The sequence below is a fragment of the Podarcis liolepis genome (genome assembly GCF_965112155.1).
Source record: "Podarcis liolepis genome assembly, chromosome: 7".
Classification (NCBI taxonomy): Eukaryota; Metazoa; Chordata; class Lepidosauria; order Squamata; family Lacertidae; genus Podarcis; species Podarcis liolepis.
Genome location: NC_139561.1, coordinates 11556571 through 11583160, shown reverse-complemented (window position 1 = coordinate 11583160; position 26590 = coordinate 11556571). Strand labels below are relative to the sequence as shown.

Sequence of the window (26590 nt, the reverse complement as noted above, 5' to 3'; positions counted from 1 at the left end):
AACAAGGGCTGGTTTAAGGAGGAACAAAGGAAGCAGCTTTATGCCCTTGGCTCCTGGCTTAAGAGCTGGCTTAACAATAGGAATTATGTGCATTTACAGTGGTGCCCCGCAAGACGAATGCCTCGTAAGATGGAAAACCCGCTAGACGAAAGAGTTTTCCGTTTTGGAGGTGCTTCGCTAGACGAATTTCCTATGGGCTTGCTTCGCAAGACGACAATGTCTTGCGAGTTCCTGCTGGTTTCCCCCCCCCCTTTTTCTAAGCCGCTAAGCCGCTTATCAGCTGATCCGATCAGCCGATAAGCCGCTAAAAGCCGCTAATAGCGCTAATCCGCTAATCCGTCAATGGGCTTGCTTCGCAAGACGAAAAAACCGCTAGACGAAGAGAACCACAGAACGGATTCTTTTCGTCTTGTGAGGCACCACTGTATATGTATTTTAATGAACTGTTTAAAGTGAACGGTTATGAGTCACGGGGGTGCGTTTGAATGAACTTAGTGCCTAGATTATATTTTCAGTTGCTATTTTGCTAATGCTTTTAATATCGTTTTGTAGATTCTAAATGCCGCATTGATTTGTTAATCACATGACTTGCCGTAATTGTGAGGTTTGGCTTATTTTTTTTAGTTGCTGTTTTGTTCAGTTTCTTAAAGATAGAAACTGTTTCGCTGATAAATTGTGGTTTATTTCATATGACGTGTGTTGTATTCGCGATGCGCTAGTATGTTTTGTTACATTGTGGTTATTTATTGTGTGTAAGCCTCTTTGAGATTCATTTGAATCAATCAATCAACCTTCAGCTAGGTTTGAGGCCAAACACGAATGTGGGAACCACGTTGTCACGTTCAATCTAAGTTTAATAGCGCTACCATCTTGCCACATCTCACAACTCTGAAGCGTTGGCCTGCTTCGCTCTCCCCACCTGGTACAAATAATCCAATATTTCATGTATTGCTGGCCAAACGTTTGAACGTTTCTTTCTCTCTCTGATTTCCAGGGTTCCCTCCTAGTCCTGAAGTTGATACTCTACTAGAGGGCAAGTCGTCATCGCTATTACATTTGCGTTTTCTTATCCTTCCCCCCTCCAATCCTCACTGTCTTTTTCTTTTTTAAAAAAGAGTTTTTATTTGATTTTACAGCTTCATTCACAATTGTAATCACAAATAATAAGAATTACACAAGATTCTTCTGAAACTCAAGACTTCTCCCCTCTGTGGGTTCTTTGAGTAACTTTTTAAAACTGCATATTATAAGTCCATCTAATTTACAATCCTCCATTGTATCCAAAATCTATGTAGCGTTGCAAGAGTTATTTAAAACCTGCCAAAGAGTTCAAGTGTTTACAGTGGTCTTTCAAATATAATATAAATTTGTCCCATTCTTTATTGAAGTTTTGACCTTCCTGGTTTCTGATTTTCCCAGTTAAACTTGCCACTTCTGCATAGTCCAATAATTTCATCAGCCAGTCCACCCTGATAGGAATTTTGTCGTCTTTCGAACCCTGGGCTAGAAGCATCCTTGCAGCTGTTGTAGCATACATCAACCATATTAGCTCTGCACCTACAATTCCTAACAAAAAGGCTTCTGGTCTTTTAACAAAAGTTATTTTAAACATTTGTTTTCAATTCGTTGTATATCGTTTCCTGGAATTCCTTTATTACTTTACAGTTTCACCACAGACGATAAAAGGTGCCTCCCTTTTCCTTACATTTCCAACAAACATTTGAACTTGTCCTGTACATTTTTGTTAATTTACTCAGAGTTAAATACCAGCGATACATCATTTCCATATAATTTTCTTTTAATGTATAACACGCCGTGAATTTCAAATCCTCTCTCCATAATTTTTCCCGTGCTGCAAACGGTACGTTTTACCCAAAGTCTCCTCCCCATTGAATCATAACCGATTTAACTTCTTCATCTTTAGTAAACCATTCCAACACTTTCTCATTTCCTATAACTGTCACCACCTCCTTTCTTTCACACGGAATTGCAGAGTTGGAAAGGGACCTTCAAGAGTCATCTAGTCTGACCCGCTTCAAGGAGAGTCCAGCCCCTCTGTCACCCACCTGCTTGCTCCTTGCACCCTGTCTCTTTGCCTTCCTCCTTGCACTTCTTCAGCTCTTCCAGGTTCTCTTCTCAGACATTTCTACCCCCTTTCTCACCTTGTTTTGCTTCCTTTCGCCTGCTGGTTTTGCCTTTCTACACTGACCGGCTGAGCTTTCCGAGGTCTTTGCGCAGTCCTGCCTAGAGACACTCAGGATTGAACCTGCGGCCTTTTGCATGCAAAGCTCTGCCGCACGAATATTCCAGTCCTCCTGGTTCTGCGCGTCGGGATGATTTAAGTAGAAATACAAGGAAGCTCCTCTGGACTGACTTAGACCTTACGCTGGGTTTTAGCTAGGCCATGGTGGAAAAAATACATTTTCCTGCCTGGGTTTGTCTCTCTCAACCTCTCTTTACTCCTTGTGTAGGGCAGAGCACCATCGAGTGCGACAAGAGAGGGAGCAGCGAAGCGTCAGATGGTGCTTGCCAGTGCAAGGTAAGCTGGGCCACAGCTTGGAGGTGCAGCAGCCAAGACTCCCCTGGGTTAGGCGTGGCAAAATGAGACAAAACGGTGAAACTTGAAATCCCCTCATTCACCTTTTGCGAATGGGAAGGCCCCAGATCTGTGGAGTCTGCGGTTGGTATTTTGCCATGATAAATGAATTCATAAATTAAATTTCAAGAGGAGCTCTGATAATAATAATAATGATAATGATAATGATAATAATAATTTATTATTTGTACCCCGCCCATCTGGCTGGGTTTCCCCAGCCACTCTGGGCGGCTTCCACAAAGACCAAAAGTACACTAAGATGTCACACATTAAAAACTTCCCTGAACAGGGCTGCCTTCAGATGTCTCCTGAATGTCAGGTAGTTGTTTATCTCTTTGACATCTGATGGGAAGGCGTTCCACAGGGTGGGTGCCACCACCGAGAAGGCCCTCTGCCTGGTTCCCTGTAGCTTTGCTTCTCGTAGGGAGGGAACCGCCAGAAGGCCCTCAGCACTGGACCTCAGCGTCCGGGCAGAACGATGGGGGTGGAGACGCTCCTTCAGGTATACTGGGCCAAGGACATCTGCCCAGCTGCTAAACTTCTGTTCTCAGCATGAGATTATTTCAGAAGTACAGTGGAAGCTTGGTTCTCGACCTTAATCCGTTCCGGGAGTCCATTCAACTCCTGAAACTTTTTGAAAACCAAGGTGCGGCTTCCGATTGGCTGCAGGAGCTTCCTACACTCAATCAGAAGCTGCTTCGGACCTTCGGCTTCCGAAAAAGTTTGCAAACCGGGACACTTACTTCTGGGTTTGCAGCGTTCGGGAGCCGATTTGTTTGGGAGTCAAGCCATTCGGGAAGCAAGGTACAGCAGGAATCAAGGAGTAACACAAAGCTCCCAGACTCCTTTTTTCCCCCTGAGAAGAAGCATTGATGTCACCTGCCAGACCGCCTGGGTCATTGACAGTCTCCCTTTGCCTTGGTGGGCAAAGGAGGCGATGACAAGGCTTTTAAGTTGTACTCTTTTGTGACATATTAGCATGGCCTAGAATGTGACCCTCAGCTGAGCTGGACAGATTTATTATGCTATGGATTGCTGACATTTGGTGAGTCTATGAGATCCATCTCCTTTTCTCGTCCTTCTGCTGCAACGTCCTAGTAGCATTCCCAACGCAAGGAAGGATTGGACTCTGATTAATAAAATACACACGAGGCTTGATCAGCAAGACTCTGGGAGGAGTGCGTATAATAATTCCTGTCTACCCCTTGGCCCAGGTCACTTTATTCACAAAAGAACTTTTCACACAGTGTTCATAAGAACCAATCAGATTTCCTCTGAGCATTTCAAAAAAAACCATGTGGGACAAAGATAAGAAGAAATCCTCTTACCTACAAAGAAACTATTTCCTACTTGAGCATGCATACGTGGTTCAGAGTAAATAAAATAGGAAACTAGGAGGAGTGCTTTTAGGAAACCCCGGAGATCATAAACAGTAGTAAACAGGAGAGGAAGACAGGTAGTATTTACCATCTCCTTGTCAACTCTCTTCCTGGCCCTAAGATTAACAAAACCAATGAAAGGTACATCTGAGAAGCTACCTACTGTCTTTATGACCCAGGATGCCTGGTGAACGACTGGCCTGTGTTTCGAATGCTGATAAGTGCCTGTCAGGCATAGAGAAAGAAAATGGACAGTAGAGAAAATGGGCAGAGATGCAGAGGCTTGTGGGATCAGAAATGATTGTCAATGAATCAAACCCAGTCAACGCAATACTTTCATCGCGGACACAATGCCTTGCTCCATATTTCGTAATTCCTCATAGTAATCCCACCTGATCACTACAGCCCTCTCCTCCTCCTCCTTCTCTTTCTCCCTAGCCCAACGTCATGGGACAGTCGTGCAACGAATGTGCTACGGGATCGTTCCACCTGAGCCACGCAAACCCCGAAGGCTGCCTGCGCTGCTTCTGCATGGGGGTCTCGCGCCAGTGCTCCAGCTCCTCGTGGAACAGGGACCAGGTATTGCTCCCTGGGGCCGGGAAGGCGGGTCCTGCTATGTGCAAGGCTGGAAGCATCCTTCCCTATGCAAACTCGGTCCACAGACCCTGCTAGGAGGGTCCTTCCCCACCCCCACCCCTCCTATATACATACCCATTACAAAGTACCGTATTTTTCGTTCTATAAGACGCACCAGATCACAAGACGCACCCAGTTTTTGGAGGAGGAAAACAAGAAAAAAAATATTCTGAATCTCAGAAGCCAGAACAGCAAGAGGGATCGCTGCGCAGTGAAAGCAGCAATCCCTCTTGCTGTTCTGGCTTCTGGGATAGCTGCGCAGCCTGCATTCGCTCCATAAGACGCAGACACATTGCCCCTTACTTTTTAGGGGCATTCGCAACATGAAAAGAGTGCAACCTGCAGCGGCGTGTCTGTGCACGCGCGGGTTACGATTTGGCGCTTGTGCGCATGCGCGAAGCGTGATTTGGCGCCGCTGTGCATGTGTGAGCAGCGAAACCCGGAAGTAACCCTTTCCGGTACTTCCGGGTCACCGCGGGACGTAACCTGAAAAAATGTAACATGAAGCAAATGTAGCATGAGGTATGACTGTACAGTCGTACCTCGGATCCCGAACGTCTTGTGAGTCGAACGTTTTGGCTCCCGAACGCCGCAAACCCGGAAGTGAGTGTTCTGGTTTGTGAACGTTCTTTGGAACCTGAACGTCCGGCACGGCTTCCCATTGACTGCGGGAGGTATGACTGTATTAGCCTTTAAAATCTGTTGTCTCAATAGATGTCCCATCAATATATGCATCTGACAGCTTCTCTCCTTGCGCTCTAGGTGCGAGTGGGGTCTGAGGACGCTGAGAGGGCACGGTTCAGCCTCTCCAACTCGGCCGGCTCCCGGACGATCAGCGAGGGCATCCGCTTCACCGGAGCCTCGGAGCTCACTTTCTCCTCCTTCCACACTCTGCCGCGTGACGTTTACTACTGGGTGTTGCCGGAGCGCTTCAGGGGAGACAAGGTGCCACTCTCAGGGGTGCTTCCGCCGTAATTCCTGCATCGCAGGGGGTTGGACTATAGAGGACCCTTGCAGGGAATCTCCCAACCCTGTGATTTCCGGACAAGGAAAGGTTTGATTTGAGGCTGAAGGAGGCACTCGTAGGGCAGAAAACGGGTCATCCCAAGTCAGGCATTTGGTCTGCCTGGCACAGAACCGTCTACTGTGGCCTCAACCACTGAACCTCTTGGGCTTTACGATCGGAAGGTCGGTGGTTCGAATCCCCATGACGGAGTGAGCTCCCATTGCTCTGCTCCAGCTCCTGCCAAGCTAGTAGTTCAAAAGCACACCAGTGCAAGTAGATAAATAGCTACTGTTGTGGCGGGAAGGTAAACAGTGTTTCCATGCACTCTGGTTTCTGTCACGGTGTCTCATTGTGCCGGAAGCGGTTTAGTCCTGCTGGCCGCATGACCCGGAAAGCTGTCTGTGGACAAACGCAGCTGCCTTGGCCTGAAAGTGAGATGAGAGATGTGTTATAAGAAAAAAACCTGCTCTTTTCCCCCTTATGGGGTACCCAAGAGCCCATATAGAGTCCTCTTTTTAGGTTCTCTATTGGTAGGAGAAAATAACACACGCCAGTCAGAGAATATTGAGAAGCAAGGCAGCTAGTAAGCCTGATCTTTATTAAACATGTTGCAACAGGGTGCTCCCCCCACACGTGGGGGGAGAAGACCTCAAGCACAGGCGTGCAAGCCCTTATATAGACTTTGCCCACCTTCAAACTCCAGACCAACCCCAGAAACATCATACATACATCACAGAAGAGGTGTAGCCCAGGACCCCCCCCCCCAAAAAAATCATACATACATCACAGAAGGGGTGGTCTAAAACAGAATCCTGAGTGTGTTGTTTATCTCCTGTCTGGAAAGTTAAAGATAAAGGGACCCCTGACAGTTAAGTCTAGTCGCGGACGACTCTGGAGTTGCGGCGCTCATCTCGCTTTACTGGCCGAGGGAGCCGGTGTACAGCTTCTGGGTCATGTGGCCAGCATGACTAAGCCGCTTCTGGCGAACCAGAGCAGCGCGCGGAAACGCCGTTTACCTTCCCGCTGGAGCGGTACCTATTTATCTACTTGCACTTTGAGGTGCTTTCGAACTGCTAGGTGGGCAGGAGCTGGGACCGAGCAACGGGAGAGCTCACATCGCAGGGATTCGAACCACCGACCTTCTGATTGGCAAGCCCTAGGCTCAGTGGTTTAGATAACAGCGCCAGCCATTATTTGGGTTTTGGGCACTCTTTTGTTATTATAACTACTTAATTCCTGAATCTAGGTCACAGGCTCACACCCTGTTCATGTCTTGAATGTGCCCTTAAGACAGGATTTGTGAGGAAAGAGACAATGGGGAGATTTCCCATTTTGACCTTGCAGAGAAACATTTGAGGTCAATTTGTTCAGGACCTTTTCTGTGGGGTTTCAGACATGTGGTTTATATGTACAGTTATGAACATTTTTTAAAATATATATGACCTTAACATTCTTATACAGTGGTGCCCCGCAAGACGAATGCCTCGCAAGACGGAAAACTTGCTAGACGAAAGAGTTTTCCGTTTTGGAGGTGCTTCGCAAAACGAATCTCCTATGGGCTTGCTTCGCAAGACGACAATGTCTTGCGAGTTCCTGCGGGTTCCCCCCCTTCCCACCCTTTTCTAAGCCGCTAAGCCGCTTATCAGCTGATCCGATCAGCAGATAAGCTGCTAAAAGCAGCTAAAAGCCGCTAATAGCGCTAAGCCGCTTATCAGTTGATCCGATCAGCAGATAAGCCGCTAATAGCGCTAATCCGCTAATCCGTCAATGGGCTTGCTTCGCAAGACGAAAAAAAAACTGCTAGACGAAGAGAATCACAGAACGGATTCTTTTCGTCTTGCGAGGCACCACTGTAACAGCCGCAACCCCATAGTTGCCTTTGACTGGACTCAACCGTTCAGGGGTCTTTTACATTTACCTTTACCCTGCCTGGCAGCAGCACTCCATGATCTTTCCCAGACCTGCCTGAAGATGTTGCCAGGCATTCACCTGGGACATTCTGCACACAATGAAGATGCTCTACCAATAAGCTGTGGTCATTCTCCCAAAGTCCTATTTGTTTCATAGTTTATGCCATTTGACTGTTAAAATGAAACATAGCCCAAACATCAAAGTGGTTTCTAGTCCTCATGATTCTGACTAAAGATTCTAATCCTTATTGGTCTGACTAAAGAGTTGATTTGAATGGAAACATGGGACGTTGCTATTACTTACTATGATTTTAAAGTACATACAGTGGTGCCTCGCAAGACGAAAAGAATCCGTTCTGTGATTCTCTTCGTCTAGCGGTTTTTTCGTCTTGCGAAGCAAGCCCATTGACGGATTAGCGCTATTAGCGGCTTTTAGCGGCTTATCTGCTGATCGGATCAGCTGATAAGCGGCTTAGCGGCTTAGAAAAAGGGGGGAGGGGGGGAAGGGAAAAAACCCCGCAGGAACTCGCAAGACATTGTCGTCTTGCGAAGCAAGCCCATAGGAGATTCGTTTTGCGAAGCACCTCCAAAACGGAAAACTCTTTCGTCTAGCGAGTTTTCCGTCTTGCAAGGCATTCGTCTTGCGGGGCACCACTTTACAGATCCTGGTGGTTTTTTTTTTACTATGGTCTTCAGAGCAAACTGTTTGGAACATCTAGCTCAGGACTGTCGACTGGCAACAGCTCTCTGGGATTTTGGGGCTAGGGAGGCATTACCTGCTGCCAGAATTTGAACCCAGGACCTCCTGGAGCCGAAGCAGGTGCTCTACTCACTGAGCTATACAGCCTCTTCCCAAATGAATGGCCTGCGGTGGCCTGTCCTTCGCTGGAGGTTTTTAAGCAGAAATTGCTGTGCCATTTGTCGGCGATGCTTTAGCTGAGGGTTGGACTAGATGAGCCTTGGGGGTCCCCTTCCAAACTCTGTGGTTCTGCGGAATGGCTCTGACGCTGCCCCTCTGCGCCTCTCTCTCCAGGTGACCTCCTACGGCGGAGAACTGCGCTACACCATCACCCATGACACCTTCCCTGGCTCCCCGGCACTGCGTGGCCAACCTGATGTTCTGCTGCGGGGGAACGAGATCTTCCTGGAGCATGTTGCTGAAACGAGTCCCCTGCCTGGCTCGCCCACTACGTTCACCGTGCCCTTCCGGGAGGTGAGGCATATAGCGCTTCGGGCTCCTTGGTCGGCGGGTGGAATTGCAGCCCTAGAAGGAGCCAGGCCTTTGGTCCATCTTGCTCAGTATTGCCTGCACTGACTGGCAGCAGCTCTCCAGGATTTCAGGAAGTGGGTGTCTGAGCTTTAAAGCCCTAAAAGGCCTCGGCCCAGGATCCCTGAAGGAGCGTCTCCACCCCCATCGTTCTGCCCGGACACTGAGGTCCAGCGCCGAGGGCCTTCTGGCGGTTCCCTTGCTGTGAGGAGCCAAGTTACAGGGAACCAGGCAGAGGGCCTTCTCGGTAGTGGCGCCCGCCCTGTGGAACGCCCTCCCAGCAGATGTCAAGGAAATAAGCAACTATCTGACTTTTAGAAGACATCTGAAGGCAGCCCTGTTTAGGGAAGTTTTTAATGTTTGATGTTTTATCGTGTTTTTAATACAGTGGTACCTCGGGTTACATACGTTTCAGGTTACATACTCTTCAGGTTACAGACTCCGCTAACCCAGAAATAGTACCTTGGGTTAAGAACTTTGCTTCAGGAGAAGAACAGAAATCGGGCTCCGGCGGTGCAGCGGCAGCAGGAGGCCCCATTAGCTAAAGTGGTGCTTCAGGTTAAGAACAGTTTCAGGTTAAGAATGGACCTCCGGAACGAATTAAGTACGTAACCAGAGGTGCCACTGTATTCTCTTGGGAGCTGCCCAGAGACCCAGCCACATGGGCCGGGTATAAATTATTATTATTATTATTATTATTATTATTATTATTATTATTATTATTAATTATTATCATCATACTTGGAGATGTTGCCACCAGGGATTGCTCCTGGAACCTTCTGTATGCAAAGCAGGTGGTCTACCACTGAACTGAAGCCCTAGTCTAAGTAAGGGTTTAGTCCTCATGGCCCTTCCCCATCATTTTGTCACGAGAATTCCTGGCCAGCCTGGAATGAGTGTTTTAGTTCCTAGTGAAAGCTATAGAACCTTATGACAGCTGTCCCTGGTTCCTCAGAGGACCCTATTTTTTCTGCACCCAGGAAAGGACCTCACTGACTTAGTGAAGTGGCAGCTTTGCAAATAAAATGGCACCTTGGTTCTCAAACTTAATCTGTTCCAAAACCAAAGCGTTCCAAAACCAAGGCACACTTTCCCACAGAAAGTAATGCAGAATGGATTAATCCGTTCCAGACTTTTAAAAACAACCTCTGAAACAGCCATTTAACATGAATTTTACTTTCTAACGAGACCACTGATCCATAAAATGAAAGCAATAATTAATGTACTGCACTATAAAATAAATAAGACAGTATTGTAGATGATAAAAATGAAAATTAATTTTTTTCTTACCTGCACCAATGATAGTCATTGTTTGGACGGGGGGGCTTTTATCCATTTCCGCAGTCACACAATCAATCAATCAATCAATCAATCACTAGCTGAACTGGGTTCCACACAGTCACAAAAACAAGTGAACCGAAAAAGCCTCAAAAACAAAAATGCAAAATAATTAGCAAGTACAAAAGCGCCAAACTTAATCTGCTCCGGAAGTCAGTTTGACTTCCGAAATGTTCAAAACCAAGGCGCAGCTTTTGATTGGTGCAGGCGCCCCAGAAACAATAGCCGACAGCTGCATCGGATGTCCGGCTTCCGAAAAACATTCGGAAACCAGGACACTTCTGGGTTTTTGGCGTTTGGGAGCCAAGGCGTTTGAGAACCAAGGTACCACTGTATGAGGAAGCACAAACCTCACCCTCCTGCTGCCATTCCTTTCAGCAAGCCTGGCGCCGCGCAGACGGCCAGAAAGCCACCCGTGAGCACCTCCTGATGGCCCTGGCTGACATTGACGTTTTCATGATCCGGGCCTCCTACTCTGACCGGCAGGCGGAGAGCAGGTAAAAAGGGGTCTGTGCCCCTGACCAGCAAATGGGACCAATGGGGAATGATGCCAGATAGGAGCTGGGAGCCCAGGGGATTCTGGGAAGGCCAGCTTCTGGGGACTAGGTAGGGTGGAAGGATCCATGGGTGGTAGAAGGTTGGTGAGTGAGAAAGATATATTTTGAAGATTCACAGAAGATTGGAACAAATATGCAAACTATTTGAAGAGCAATTGTAATCAACAAATTACACTAGTGGGACTACAAGAAGCTTTGTAAGGAGGAATATATGAAATATCGCAAAGAAGATAAAGATGAAAGATATTAGTTATGATACTTAAACGTAATAGTGAAAGTAAAACATGTAAACTAAGTGGAAAAGATGGGGAAATTTTCAGATGTGATTGACGAAAGTCTAAAAAACTGTATAGGATATAAAAGTATGTTTTATAATTGTTGAAAATGATATGTTTATATATAGATATAGGTATAGATGTAGATATAGATTTATATATATTGTGGTGACTTAATAGGTGTGGGTTTTTTGTGGTTAAAAGAAGGGACCCCCAAAAGTCATCTGGTCCATTTTAGTATTAAGTGCTATATAAATGTACCAAATAGAAAGGGTGGCAAGGAATAAAGAGGTTTAAAAAGAGAATTGAAACTCACCTACAGGTGGTACCTAACACCAAGGAAACTAGCGCTAATACACCCAGGAACCTCACCAAAATGCTGGAGAGGGTGCACCTCCACAGGCACATACCTCCACATGTGGTGGGAGTGTCCCAAAATCCAACTATTCTGGACGACAGCCATACAAGAAATATGTACAATAACTAAGCAAGTAATAGACATCACCCCAGAATTGGCCCTACTAAACATCTTCCAAGACAGCAATGCCCATTTACACCACAAAGAACTCATAACCCACCTGCTCTCAGCAGCCAGAAACACCATAACCAGACACTGGAGAGACCTGTCAGGAGTAAGCATGGACCAATGGTACCAAATAGTATGGGAAACAGCCCTACTAGAAAAATTAACTAATAAACTGAAACTGACATGGGGACAAACAGAAGAAGACACCTTCACCCTGGTATGGCTCCCCTTTATCACACACACAGCCCAACAGGACATTGACAATAATCCACCAACAGCATACAAATCAATATGGCTAATCTGATCCAAAACACCCACCCACCTCACTCACACACGAAAACAAAGATCACCACAGCCAATCACAAGCAAACAATCACACCCTAGGCCAACCCCAACCTCTCTCACCACCAAAGGAACACAAGTGAACAACACAAACAACGCTGACACCAAACTCTACACACATTAAGCAAAATAGAAACACCGCCACCCGACCCCACCCCCATCCATCTTCCCTCTCTCCACCCCCCCTTTTCTTCTCTCTTTCTTTTTTCTCCCCCCCCTAATGCCTCAACAAATGAAATGGATTTGTAAAAATGTTACATGAAAAAAACAAGCCAAAAATGAGGCACTACACTTTTGTAAAACAAGAAAATCCTTAATAAAATATTTTTTTTTTTTTTTTTAAAAAAAAAAGAGAGAATTCCCTGGATGCCAAGATCCAGGTTTGGGGCAAGTACTCTTTGGTGAGAGAACCCCAGCAGAGATTTAAAATCACAAAACATGCAGCAAAGCATGGAAATGTATGTTGGCCAATGGATTATTGTAACCAGAACGTCCAACACAGCTTCCGCTTGAGTGCATGAATCTCTTGCAACCAATTGGAATCCACGCCTTGGTTGTTGAACGTTTTGGAAGTCAAACGGTCGTCCGGAATGGATTATGTTTGACAACCGAGGTTTGACTGTACAGTGGTGCCTCGCAAGACGAAAAGAATCCGTTCTGTGATTCTCTTCGTCTAGCGGTTTTTTCGTCTTGCGAGGCAAGCCCATTGACAGATTAGCGGATTAGCTCTATTAGCACTATTAGCGGCTTTTAGCGGCTCATCGGCTGATCGGATCAGCTGATAAGTGGCTTAGCGGCTTAGAAAAGGGGGGGAAGGAAAAAACCCCCGCAGGAACTCGCAAGATATTGTCGTCTTGCGAAGCAAGCCCATAGGAAATTCGTCTAGCGAAGCACCTCCAAAACGGAAAACTCTTTTGTCTAGCGAGTTTTCCGTCTTGCGAGGCATTCGTCTTGCGGGGCACCACTGTATTCAATAAACATTTTCAAATCTTCTTTAAATGTACATTCATCTTGTTCTCGTATTCTGTATGTTAAGTCTGCAAGCTGCGCATATTCTGTCACCTTAAGTTGCCATTCTTCTTTGCTTGAGACGTCTCTCATTTTCCATTTGGGCGCTAACAAAACACGGGCCGCAGTACAGTCGTACGTTGGAAGTGAAACGGAATCCATTCAACTTCCAAAGCGTATGGAAGCCAATGAGCGGCTTCTGATTGGCAGCAGGAAGTTCCTGCAGCCAATCGGAAGCCGTGCCGGATGTTTGGCTTCCGAAAATCGTTCGAAAACTGGATCACTCGCTTCTGGGTTTCAGTCATTCGGGAGCTGACTTGTTCAGGAGCCAAGGCATTTGAGATCCAAGGTACGACTGTACAGCCATACCTCGGGTTACAGACGCTTCAGGTTGGCGTTTTCAGGTTGTGCACTGCGCCGAACCCGGAAGTACCGGAGCAAGTTACTTCCGGGTTTGCGCAGAAGCGCTAAATTGCACTTTGCACATGCACAGAAGCGCCGAATCGCAACCCACACGTGCGCAGACGTGGTGCTGTGGGTTGTGAACCCCACACGGATCACGTTCGCAACCCAAGCATAGTAGCATACACTGTAGTAGCATACATAAACAACCTATTTTGACACCTAGGAATTTCAGTCTGAATTATCCCCAACAGAAAGGACTCTGGTTTAGGGGGAGGGGGGAGTACTATTAAACGTTTTTCGCAATTCGTTATGGATCATCATTTCCCAATACTTTTACCCTTTTACAAGTCCGCCACATGTGAAGGAATGTTCCCTCCGCCTCTTAGCATCTCCAGCACGTATCTGATTCAGTCTTACACCTCTTGGCAAGCCTACTCGGAGTTAAATACCATCTGTGAATCATTTTGATGTCGTTCTCCTTCAAAGAATAACACGGGGCAGAGCCTTTTCACTATCTGTGGCCTCTTCCTCCTTGCAGGATCTCTGGCATCCACATGGACGTGGCAGTGCCACACACCACAGGACTGAGCCCAGCCCTGGAAGTCGAGGACTGCACTTGCCCGCCGGGATATCGCGGCCCCTCCTGCCAGGCGAGTGGCACGCTGAGTCGCATCCAAGTCCGACTCGGAGTAGAATCTTGGGGTTCTCAAGTCAACGGGCACAGTGGGGTTGGGGGCTGATCCCTACACCACACCCTAGTGTTGAGCCGAACCCTGCCTCCCTCTCTCCCCCCCAGGATTGTGACGTCGGCTACACACGCACCACCAGTGGCCTCTACTTGGGGACCTGCGAACGCTGTGACTGCAACCAGCACACCGCCGAGTGTGACGCCGAGACCGGAGACTGCCAGGTGAGACTTCCTGGGGTGGGTTGGTGTGGAGGGGAGCAGTTCCTCACTGCCCCCCCCTTGTGGGCTCCTGTAGTAGCAGGGTGGTTTGGGGAGGTCCTGGGTGAGGTGGGAAAGGTGGTTGGGGAAACCCAGCCAGATGGGTGGGGTATAAATAAATTATCATCATCAACAACAACTTTATGTTACAATGGTACCTCGGGTTAAGAACTTAATTCGTTCCGGAGGTCCATTCTTAACCTGAAACTGTTCTCAACCTGAGGTACCACTTTAGCTAATGGGGCCTCCCACCACCACGCGATTTCTGTTCTCATCCTGAAGCAAAGTTCTTAACCCGAGGTACTATTTATGGGTTAGCAGAGTCTGTAACCTGAAGCGTCTGTAACCGGAAGCATCTGTAAGCCAAGTTACCACTGTATTTATTACAGTCATACCTCAGGTTGAAGTAGCTTCGGTTTGAGCATTTTCAGGTTACGCTCCGCGGGGACCCGGAAGTAACGGAATGCGTTATTTCCGGGTTTTGTGGTTCGCGCATGTGCAGATGCTCAAAATGATGTCACTCGCATGCGCGGAAGCGGCGAATTGCGACCCGCAGACACGGGGTGCTTTTGCTTCAGGATGGGAACGGGGCTCCGGAACGGATCCCGTTCGCAGCCAGAGGTACCACTGTATTATTATTAATAATAATAATAAATTTTATTTATATCCCGCCCTCCCCAGCGAAGCGGGGCTCAGGGTGGCTAACAACAATAAAATAGTACAACATCCTAAAATCATTTCATTATAAAATTAATTCGAATCAAATTGATGGCAACCATTAGGCTAAAGTTCTGTGAAGATTGCCAAAGGAGGGAGTCAGGCTGTGCCCTGACCAAAGGCCTGGTGGAACAGCTCTGTCTTGCAGGCCCTGCAGAAAGATGTCAAGTCCCGCAGGGCCCTAGTCTCTTGTGACAGAGTGTTCACCCAGATCGGAGCCACAGCCAAAAAAGCCCTGGCTCTAGTTGAGGCCAGCCTAACCTCTCTGTGGCCTGGGACCTTCAGGATGTTTTTGTTTGAAGACCGTAAGTTCCTCTGTGGGACATACCAGGAGATGCGGTCCCGTAGGTACGAGGGTCCTAGGCCGTATAGGGCTTTAAAGGTTAAAACCAGCACCTTAAACCTGATCCTGGCCCCCCCCGGGAGCCAGTGCAGCTGGTATAGCACCGGGTGAATGTGATCTCGCAGTGAAGACCTCGTAAGGAGTCTCGCCTTGGCATTCTGCACCCGCTGGAGTTTCTGGGTCAGTCTCAAGGGCAGCCCCACGTAGAGCGAGTTACAATAATCCAGTCTGGAGGTGACCGTCACGTGGATCACAGTGGCTAGGTCAGGGCGAGAGAGGTAAGGGGCCAACTCCTTAGCTTGGCGGAGATGGAAAAATGCCGCCTTTGTTATAGCTGCAATCTGCGCCTCCATGGAAAGGAAAGTGTCGAAGATTACACCCACACTCTTAACGGACGGTGCTGGCACTAATTGCACCCCCGCAAGAGATGGGAAATGCCCCCCCAATCCCATATTGTCCCTTCCCAGCCAAAGGACCTTTGTCTACGAAGGATTTAACTTCAACCGGCTCCCATGTAACCATCCAGCCACAGCTTCCAAACATCTGATCAGTGTGTCTGGGGCCGAGTCAGGATGGCCATCCATCAACAGATAGAGTTGGGTGTCATCACCATACTGATGGCAGCCCAGCCCAAAACTCCGGACAAGCTGGGCGAGGGGGCGCATGAAGATGTTGAAAAGCATCGGGGAGAGTATCGCACCCTGAAGCACTCCACACACCAAGGAGTGGCGCGATGACAATCCCCCCAAATATTATTATCATTATTATCATCATCATCATCATCATCATCATCATCATCATCCACAGGCCTGCCAGCACAACACAGAAGGACAGCGGTGTGAGCGCTGCCAGCCAGGTTTCTTTGGCGATGCCAGGCGTGGGACCCCCGGAGACTGCCAACCGTGCCCATGCTACGGACCCTATTCTGCTAGCCAGTAGGTACCGCCTGCCAGCCGTTCTGCCTTCCTCCCCCCCCCTTTTGAGCGAGGGGCGGTTTCTCTCGGCTGCTAACTTCCCACCCTTCTCTTCTCCCAGGCCCGCCAAGACCTGCTTTGTGGACACAGACGGGCAGCCCACCTGCGACTCCTGCGCCCCGGGCTACATCGGGCGCCACTGCGAAAGGTAGGATGGCCGTGATGACTCTGCCAGGGAGGGGTGTAAGAATGAGCCCTCAGGCTGGAGGGGGGGAGAGAAATTGCCCACTCCTAGTGTGATTGGATGGCGGGTGCCTTCTTCCTTTCGAAAATCCAGCTGGAGCTCAGTAGGCAAGGAACTATGGGGCTATGGTGGGGGAGAATGGTGGGACCATGGTCTGCTTCACTCTCTTTCACTCGCAGGGTTGTTGTGAGGATCAAATGGGGGGGGGGGTTTACCCCGAGACCCAGCAGAGATGTGGCTGGCAGCCTCGCTTCTGACTTTCAGAGAAGTTGTTATGCCAACAGACAATTGCTTAAAACTTTTTTTTTAATGATTATTATAAATTGGTTTACTTGGTTTTTCAAATTAAAATTTTACCGACATATATCAAACATAAATCACAAAAACAAGATCCCAAGGAATCTTCTGGACTTCCCTCCTCCCCTTTGTGGGTTCTACTTTTAATCTAGGCCTAGGACCCATGTACCTACAGGACCGCCTCCCCTGGTATGCCCCTCGGAGGACCTTAAAGTCCACAAATGACAACTTTTTCGAGGTCCCAAGTCGCAAGGTGGCTAGGGCCAGGGCCTTTTCAGTACTGGCCCTGACTTTGTGGAACGCTCTGTCACAAGAGACTTGACATCTTTCTGCAGCGTCTACAAGACAGAGCTCTTCTGCCTGGCCTTTGGTTTGGACTCAGTCTGACCCTTATGTTCCCACCCGCTCCTTTATGGTTTTGATCTATGGGCTTCTCTTAAAACGAGGCTGCATTTTAAATTGCATTTTATTTTATTTATTTATTTATTTTAAATGATATTTATTACTTTTCGAACAGTTTCAACACAACACTACAAACAAACAAAGAAAGAAAGAAAGAAAGAAAAAAAGAGCAATACAAATACAATACAAAAAGACTGCATACAAAACAAAACAAAAACAAACAAAAACAATTTAAAAATACCTCAAACATTTTCAATATCTTATCTTTCATTCGCTTATTTCCAACGACCTCCTCTCACCTCCCTTTTTGTATTCCACTTCTATTAATTGTTTCAGCAATTCCTTTCCATCTTCCTCTGTTTTCTATCCTATAATTATCTTAACACATTCTTGCCTTATTTTTTCCTTTAATTTTCTGTTAATCTATTTATACTTAATTCCTTATAACATTTCTACTAAAGCCATATAACTTCATTCCAACATTCTTCTAACATTCAATAATTTTACAATATTTCTATAAATAGTCTTTAAACTTTTTCCAGTCTTCTTCCGCCGACTCTTCTCCCTGGTCTCGGATCTTGCCAGTCATTTCCGCCAATTCCATATAGTCCATCAACTTCATCTGCCATTATCCAACACTTCAGTGCTTTCAAGAAGCAACCATTCTCTCAGCCAGCAAAAAGCAGATGGTTCACAACAAAGTTTAGGGGTCTGGCAGGGCAAGTCCACCTCCTCCTTTGGCATCCGTCAGTATCTTAAATTTTACTCGAGGCATTTTAACCTGTACTTTAAATTGGTTTGGTTTTTTCCTATTATGTTTTTACTGTAATTTTACTGGTGTTAGCCGCCCTGAGCCTGACTCTGGCCAGGGAGGGCGGGGTATAAATAAAAATTATTATTATTATTATTATTTATTTTATCATCCTCATCATTTCCTCCTGCATCTTTTGTGATAATCCAAATCTTTTACCTCTCCATTGTGTCCAAAATTCACCATTAAGCTACAAGTGATACTCCAATCCTACTAACGATTTTAACCATTTACAATGGTCTTTAAGATAAGTTATAAAATTTCCCCCTTCCTTATTACATTTTTGGTCTTCCTGATTTCTGATTCTTCTGGTCATTTTGGCCGTCTTGGCATAATCCATCATCTTGATCTGCTATTCTTCTCTGGTAGGAACTTTATCTTCTTTCCATCTCTGGGCCAATAACATCCGTATAGAGGTTCTCCGCGGAGCGAAAATGGAAGCAAAAATCTTAAGATATCAGAGATTAGGAACCGCATAGAGGCAGAAGGAAGTCATTAAATAAATCACGGGAATAAAACCAGAGACTAGGCATAGATAAGAAAGTGAGAGTTGCGAGGAAAAAAGGATAACATGAAGAGAAAATCAATCCTTACTGGAAAGATGTGTTTATAACAATGGCATCGACGGTTTGTATTTGTTAAATTACTGTATGATTTGGCAAGATATGTTGTTTAACATTCTTTCTATTCTCTTTTTCTTTCTTTTCTTTTTTCTTTCCCCCCCTTTATAACAGAATATTGCGTCTCATTATGTGTAACTCCTAATGTGCAAATAAAAATTATTTTTTTTAAAAAAGGGGGGAGAACGTACTCTCTTGCTCCCGGCAGCCAGGGAGGTGAACTTCGGTCCTTCCGAGCCTGGAAGGTGGGGGGGGGGGGGACGATGGGCTGAAGCAGATCCTCAGACTTTGGCCCCTGCTCCTTTCATCCCCTTAACTCATCCCTCTTCTCTTGGGCCAGGTGTGCGCCAGGCTACGTGGGCAACCCCAGCCGGGGGCAACCGTGCACAGGTGAGTCCAGCTTCTGGGGCAAAGGGAGCCGTCTGCCAACAGAGAAACCAGGTTTCCGCAGCCAAGCAAACTTCGATCGCTTCTGGCATCCTATGAAAAGCCTCCCAGGAGGATTTGATTGTCGCAGCCTCCGGTGTTTTGGACTTCCAGCTCCCAAGCCAGGAGGCTGAGAAGTGTTGTAGCTCAAAATATCTGGGCTGGCGAGGGCGGAATCAAAGCCTTGGGGTGGGTGGAAGGGGAAATAGTCTCACTCTTGCACCTGCCAAGTACCCACTGTCCTCAGCAGTTCCCTTCCACTTCTCTCCCCCGCCCCCCAGCTACAGACCATGGCACCCGATGCCACTGCGATCCACATGGAAGCATCAGCAGCCATTGTGATGCCAGCGGGCAGTGCCAGTGTAAGGTAAGGCAGGAGGGGGGAAGCACCCATCGATGTGTGCATTCCCTCCCCAGCTCAGAAACCCATCTCCTTTTTATTCTTCTTATTATTATTTTCAAGTTTTCATTATTAACATCATTCAAACTTAAATTCAACAATATTTATACAGTTGTGTGGTTCCCTGAACCCCCGTACTTCCCTCCTCTCCCTTTTGGTTTTCCACAGATACATTTAAAAAAAAAATTTAACCACATCTAATTCATATATCCAACTTTGATTAAATGCTTATTTATTCCTTTACCTATTAAAAAATTACAAGTGCTGCTAACATCTTTAAATCTTTACATTGTTCCTAACGTACTCTATAAAATTTACACCATTCTTTTTTAAATTTACTGTCATCTTGGTGTCTGATCTTCCTAGTCATTTTCTCCATTTTGGCATAGTCCCTCATTTTCACTATCCACTCTTCCTTGGCTCCTGTTTCCTCTTCCTTCCATCTCTGGGCAAACAGTATTCTTGCAGCTGTTTTTGCATACATTAACAGTCTTTTAAAGTCCTTTGGTATTTCTTCTCCTTTGATGCCTATCAAAAAAGCTTTGGGTTGTTGTGGTTTTTTTTACAAAAGTTAAACATTTTTTTCAGTTCATTACATATTATTTCCCAGAATGCTCTGGCCTTTTTGCACATCAACCACACGTGGTAGAACGTGCCTTCATTCTCTTTGCACTTCCAACATACGTTGGTGGCGTTTTTGTACATTTTCGCTAATCTTGTGGGAGTCAAATGCCATCGGTACATCATTTTCATATAATTTTCTTTCAACGAACAGCATGCGGTGAACTTCAAATAAATCTTGAGAGACCTTGTCAAAAATGTTGTTGGAATGGGAAATGAGAGATGAAGAGCAAAAAAGCAGGAATGAATCATTGGGCAAAAGGTGTAGGGTATAATATAGATTACAAGGGACGCGGGTGGCGCTGTGGTCTAAACCACAGAGCCTAGGACTTGCCGATCAGAAGGTTGGCGGTTCAAATCCCCGCAACGGGGTGAGCTCCTGTTGCTCGGTCCCTGCTCCTGCCAACCTAGCAGTTTGAAAGCACGTCAAAGTGCAAGTAGATAAATAGGTACCGCTCCGGCGGGAAGGTAAACGGTGTTTCTGTGCACTGCTCTGGTTCGCCAGAAGCGGCTTAGTCATGCTGGCCACATGACCCGGAAGCTGTACGCCTGCTCCCTCGGCCAATAAAGCGAGATGAGCGCCGCAACCCCAGAGTCGGCCACAACTAGACCTAATGGTCAGGGGTCCCTTTCTAATATAGATTTAATAGAGGTAGGATTTGAAGTTCAGAAACCCATTTCTATCCCAGCCCAGCCCTGAAAAGCGCATGCTGTTTCCACTCGCCTTTTCCAGCTGCCCTTTCCTTCCCCGCCAGACCCTCCTCCTTTTTGCGCCCGCTGCCTGGGGTTTGTGGGTGCTTCGATCCTTCCACCCCAGAGGTTTGTGGATCCCGCGAGCCTAGGTTTCCCGGCTGCTGTGAACCTTGGCTCAGCCAGCAGTGGGGTTCTGCCTGCCCACTGCCCTCTTTACTTTGCGCTCCAGCTTTTCTCCATTCCCTTTGCAGGCGCACACGGAGGGGCCTTCCTGCGGCAGCTGTCGGCCGCACCACTTCCACCTGAGCGCGGAGAACAAGGAAGGCTGTTTGCCCTGTTTCTGCATGGGCGTCACCCAGCAATGCACCAGTTCTTCTTACCACCGGGACCTGGTAAGAGCAGCACAGCATCTTTTCTTTCCTGGACTTCCAGGAATTTCCGTCCTGCTGGTCTTGGGAAATGTACCAAACTATGTTTCACACACACTGTTCCCGGTGCCACATAATACTCTTTCCACATTTGTAAGGAAGCAGTCTTCTATCAAGGCACACTTTGGAACTCCCGCCTATTGACCTTCGCTCTTTTCTTTTCTAAGCTAGCTAAATGCGTTTTTGTGTAGGTGAAGCCTATCTGGATAAGCAGAATGTTGACAGGCTTTTTTTTTTTTAATGTAGTTTTATTAAAGATTTTCTTGGTTTACAAAAGTATGTTCAATGTCTCTCTCTCTCTCTCTTTTCAAGTAACTTTTTTTACAGATCAGTTTCATTTGCTGACAGGCATTTTAATCTTGAACAAAAGTATGAAATTATCAGCCAAATCACACCTTTACAACATTCAAATGATAAAACCAATAAACTAAAAGCAGATTGAAACATACACCCACATTCTACGTGTCTGGGGAGGTTTGCCTAAAGAAAAATGCTTTATACAGGTGCCAAAAATGTTTTAAGCGAAGGCGCCTTGCCTGATGTCAATAGGCAGGGGGTTCCAGAGTGTAGATGCTGCCACACTCAAAGATTAGTTTCTTACCGATGCAGAACTCGTCTTACGTGGCACCTGTAAGAGTCCCAGTTCAGCAGATCGAAGCTGCAGTTGGTTGCGACCCTCTGCCATCCATCTGGTTATCTCCCGCTTAGACTACTGCAATGTGTATATAACACCGGTCCTGAAAGACCTACATCGGCTCCCAGTACGTTTCCGAGCACAATTCAAAGTGTTGGTGCTGACCTTTAAAGCCCTAAACGGCCTCAGCCAAGTATACCTGAAGGAGCGTCTCCACCCCCATCGTTCTGCCCGGACACTGAGGTCCAGCGCCGAGGGCCTTCTGGCGGTTCCCTCCCTGCGAGAAGCCAAGTTACAGGGAACCAGGCAGAGGGCCTTCTCGGTAGTGGCACCCGCCCTGTGGAATGCCCTCCCACCAGATGTCAAAGAGAACAACTACTACCAGACTTTTAGAAGACATCTAAAGGCAACCCTGTTTAGGGAAGCTTTTAATGATGTATGATGTATTACAGTATTTTAATATTTTGTTGGAAGCTGCCCAGAGTGGCTGGGGAAGCCCAGCCAGATGGGCGGGGTATGAATAATAAATCATCATCATCATTCATAAATAAGAATAAGTTGTTATTGTTGTTGTTATTATTATTATTATTATTATTATCATCATCATCATCATCATCATCATCATCATCTGTGCCATCTCTGCTCTTTCCCCGCAGATCACCACGCCTTTCCTTCCCAGAAATTTCCAGGGATTCTCACTGGTCAACCGTCAACACACCACCCGGATCGAGACCGGCTTCACGGTGGAGATGTCCCCTGAGGGCCCTCAGCTCTCCTATGCCCGCTTTGGGCAGCTGGGGGAGGAAACCTACCACTGGCAGTTGCCGGAGACCTACCTGGGCGACAAGGTGAGAGCCCTGCTCTGTGGGATGCAGGGAGTGGCGCTTGCCGTTCTTGAGCCCATCCCTGTGGCGTCAGGTCATCCTCCCCGGACAGTCTCTTCGAATTGTGTTCCTCGTGGTCTGTTGTGAACCAAGGCACTGATTTTGGGGGCCGGGGGTGGGGATGGGAATTCATAGGGTGTTTCCAGAGAGAGATGAGCCAGCAGAACCTTGGCTTTGAAGGTTAGTCCATGGGTACCAACTTAAAGAAGGAGACCAATGAGAAAGGAAGGATGCTAGGAGGCCGATGAGGATTCAGTCGGACCATTGGGTCCATCTAGCTCACTACACTGGCTGGCAGCAGTGGCTCTCCAGGACTCTAAGCAGAGATCTCCCCCAGCCTTACCTGAAGATGCTGCCAGCGGGGGTTGAACCCGGAGCCTTTTACATGCAAGGCAAGTGTTCTGCCACGGCGCAACGGCCTGTTTTCAAGCAAGGAGGGCGCACGGATCAGAGTGCACATTGGGTGCCAGACTAGGACCTGGGCGACTAGGGTGCAAATCTTCCTGGGTGCTGCTTCACGGTTTCTCTCTCCTCCTCCCAGCCGTCTCCCAAGAAGGAGCCTCACTTTTCTGGCGCCCGAAGCTCGCGGGAGTGACCTTGGGCCACTCGCTGCCTCGGTCAGCCTAGCTTGCCTTGCTGGGTTCTTGTGAGGATTAAATGAGAACAGTGTAGCTCTTTGGAAGGCAGGTGGGACACAAACGTGCTGGTGGTGATTTGGTGGAAAAGAAGGGAGGAATTCCACCCCTTCCCTATTATTATTATTATTATTATTATTATTATTATGTCCCCATTCCCAGGGTTTTTCTAGCAGAAAACCACACAAATAGACTCAGGGGTTCCCCTGTGGATGTCCTCTTACAGTGAGGTCCAGATAATAATAATAATAATAATAATAATAATAATAATAATAATAATAATTTTTATTTATACCCCGCCCTCCCCAGCCACGGCCTGGCTCAGGGCGGCTAACAAGCAATAATAAAAACAAGTTGAATGAATACAACTTAAAAACAAGATTAAAATACAGCAATTAAAATATTGAAACATAAAAATATTAAAATGCAGACTCATCACAGGAGGAGAAAGGAAAAAAAGAAAGAGGAGGAGGGAATCAAATTGGCTCCAAGCCAAAAGCCAGGCAGAACAACTCTGTCTTACAGGCCCTGCGGAAAGAAATCAGATCCTGCAGGGCCCTGGTCTCATGAGGCAGAGCGTTCCACCAGTCCGGAGCCAGTGTTGAAAAGGCCCTGGCTCTGGTTGAGGCTAATCTAACTTCCTTAGGGCCCGGGACCACTAGGGTGCTGTTATTTATGAACCTTGAGGCTCTCCGTGGGGCATACCGGAGAGGCGGTCCCGTAGGTACGAGGGTCCTAGGCCGTGATGATGCAGCCCCTTGCCAGCAGAAGGTGGCACAAGCCTGTGTGGATCCTGGGTACTCCAAGCTCCCCCCATCCGTGCCAACCTTCCCCCAAAGCAAGCCGTTCCACGGGGCTGGAAGTGGGTGGGGACTGTTATCAGGGCACTCCAGCAGAAAAGTGAGACTTCCTTCTTGGGAGATTGTTGTTGTTGTTTATTGAATTTACATACTGCCCTATACCCTGAGGTCTCAGGGCGGTTCACGTAAAAACATCGCAGTATATAAAATAAAAATAAAAGCAGAGAAGGCTCGTTCTCGTGTTGCCACCCTCTGGACCTCTCGAGATGGCTGGGAGGAGGAGAGAGAAACCACGAAGCAACACCCAGGAAGGTAGGCGGTTAGGATTGTGGAGGCAGACCTCCTTTGTTGCTTTACCCTCTGACAATCCTGCCTTCGAATATGAATTGGAGGAGGTGGACTCGATGACCCTCAGTGGTCCCTTCCAACTCTAGAATTATATAATTGTGAGGAATGGGGTGGGCATCCCTAGTTTTGACAGCTCACAAGCCGCCGGCAAGGCTTGCCATTTGTGGTGTATTTGTCTATAAGCGCATCGCCTGCCCCCAAACCCGTCTTGAATTAGCAACTGTCGCAACTTCCTGTGGCAGGGAGTTCCACAGGCTTACGCGTGAGTTGCACAAAGGCGCCACTTCAGAGCTGGCTAGAATACTGGGGGGCAAGCTGGACAGGGGGGGAGCGTCTTGTTCCCAGGAGGGGCACAATGATGGGTCTGAATGTATTTGGGGGTCTGGCATGGGCTATGAACTCTCCACCTTTACCTGCTCTCTCTCTCTGTCTGTTTTCGTTTCTCTCATTTCTTTCCTGCCCAGACTGTTGGGCAGAAGGAAACCTACTTTGCCCGGATGCGCCGTGCCCACAAGGTACGCGGGCAGAGATGCCCGTAACGGAGCATGGACTTGTTGGGTTCTGGGGCATGCTATTGTATTGTGTGCTTCTAAACCGGGGTACGGGGAGGCCTGGTTGTCGAAGGCAGGAGGCCCCAGGAGGATGACTCGCTAGGAGGAAAGGTGATTTGCAGTGTTTGGGGCTTTTCAGTTCGGAGGAAAGGCGAGTCAAGAGGTGACGTGATGGAACTGTGTGAAGTTATTATGCATTGAAAAAGATATACCAAGAACTCTGGCCACAACTTTCAGTTAAGGAATAATTCCTACTCGAGAGTTGAGATGAAAAACGTGTATATTCTGCTAAGAATCACAGTTGAAGTTAGTAGTAAATTTAAATATAACATGTAAGTACGATGGTTTTAAAGCAATAGTAAGTTTGGATACAACGTTTAAGTACAGAAATAATGTAGTTTCAAATATGCAGTGGTATGGTACAAAGGTACATGAAATACCAGTGCACAACAATTATTTTATACAAGTCTCAATGGCAGTCAACTAGAGTCCATATATATAAGAAATCAGGATAAAGAATAAAGAATAAAGGATCAAATAGGGCCACTTATCTAAGTTATTATGCATGGCATTGAGAAAGCTGAATGTTGGAAGATTTAGGACAGATAAAAGTAGGCCTTTCTTATGTTCTCTGGCTGGGATCTGTGCCAAAGTGGCTGCCATGCTTTGTTCAGAAGCCACAGAGCTTTCTCAGCCTTTTACAGAGTCAGACTTCCCTGGGCTACCTAGCTTTTAAAAACGTTTTTACAACCCACCCTATATTGAGATGGCCATTTCTTTTAAACCCTTTTTAATCTTGCATTTTAAATTATTGTAAACCTGCCCTGGGGAACCTTAGGGTGGGTGATGAATCAAAATAATGGCAGAAATAACAACAGCTCAGTGCTGTCGACAGTGACTGGCAACAGCTCTCCAGTCTTTCTTTTCTTTTTCCAAATATTTTTATCGGTTTTTACACAAACAAATTTAAAATAGTGGAAAAAAGAAGAACTTTTAACATATCCACACATGAGATTCTCTGAAGCTTGTGACTCCCCACCCCACCCCCCGTCCCCTACATGGGGTCCTTAAAATATTTTTTCTAAAACTACATATTACATTTTCCACAGTTTTCATTTCTCTAAATTGTCCGTGTCTTTTGTTTCTTTACAAGTTATTTTTTAAGTCCAGCTGATGTTTTTATTTGTTTGCAATTGTCTTCTAAGTAAGTTATAATTTTTTTCCCATTCTTCTTTAAAGTCTTTATCTTCTTGATTCCTGAGTCTCCCGGTCAGTTTTGACCATTGGTAGCCAAACTAAGGCCCAGGGGCCGGATGTGGCCCAATTGCCTTCTAAATCTGGCCCACTGGTGGTCCGGGAATCAGCGTGTTTTTAAATGAGTAGAATGTGTCTTTTTATTTAAAATGCATCTCTGGGTTATTTGTGGGGCATAGGAATTTGTTCATATATTTTTTTCCAAAATATAGTCCGGCCCCCCACAAGGTCTGAGGGACAGTGGACCGGCCTCTGCTGGAAAAGTTTGCTGACCCCTGGTTTTGACATTTCAGCATAGTCCAGCAGTTCGGGACTGTTGTTTCCTTCCATCTTTGGGCTAGTAGCATCCTTGCAGCTGTTGTCACGTACATAAACAG

The 26590-nt window shown here is 46.9% G+C and overlaps 1 protein-coding gene across 20 annotated transcripts in view; it reads left to right on the top strand.

Moving 5' to 3' along the window:
* Positions 1–26590, top strand: part of HSPG2 (heparan sulfate proteoglycan 2) — a 210720-nt gene that overhangs the window by 97543 nt on the left and 86587 nt on the right. For 12 of the 20 annotated variants that reach the window (XM_083514543.1, XM_083514541.1, XM_083514554.1 and 9 more), the window contains 15 exons: positions 995–1033; positions 2472–2539; positions 4414–4554; positions 5374–5556; positions 8561–8740; positions 10511–10629; positions 13784–13895; positions 14042–14155; positions 16059–16186; positions 16287–16373; positions 18880–18929; positions 19247–19332; positions 20931–21071; positions 22398–22589; positions 24873–24923. In XM_083514543.1, the coding sequence (XP_083370669.1) occupies positions 995–1033; positions 2472–2539; positions 4414–4554; positions 5374–5556; positions 8561–8740; positions 10511–10629; positions 13784–13895; positions 14042–14155; positions 16059–16186; positions 16287–16373; positions 18880–18929; positions 19247–19332; positions 20931–21071; positions 22398–22589; positions 24873–24923 (1691 nt within the window). The remainder of the gene's footprint in view (positions 1–994; positions 1034–2471; positions 2540–4413; positions 4555–5373; positions 5557–8560; positions 8741–10510; positions 10630–13783; positions 13896–14041; positions 14156–16058; positions 16187–16286; positions 16374–18879; positions 18930–19246; positions 19333–20930; positions 21072–22397; positions 22590–24872; positions 24924–26590) is intronic. The other 8 variants (XM_083514548.1, XM_083514552.1, XM_083514547.1 and 5 more) reach the window with 3 other exon arrangements.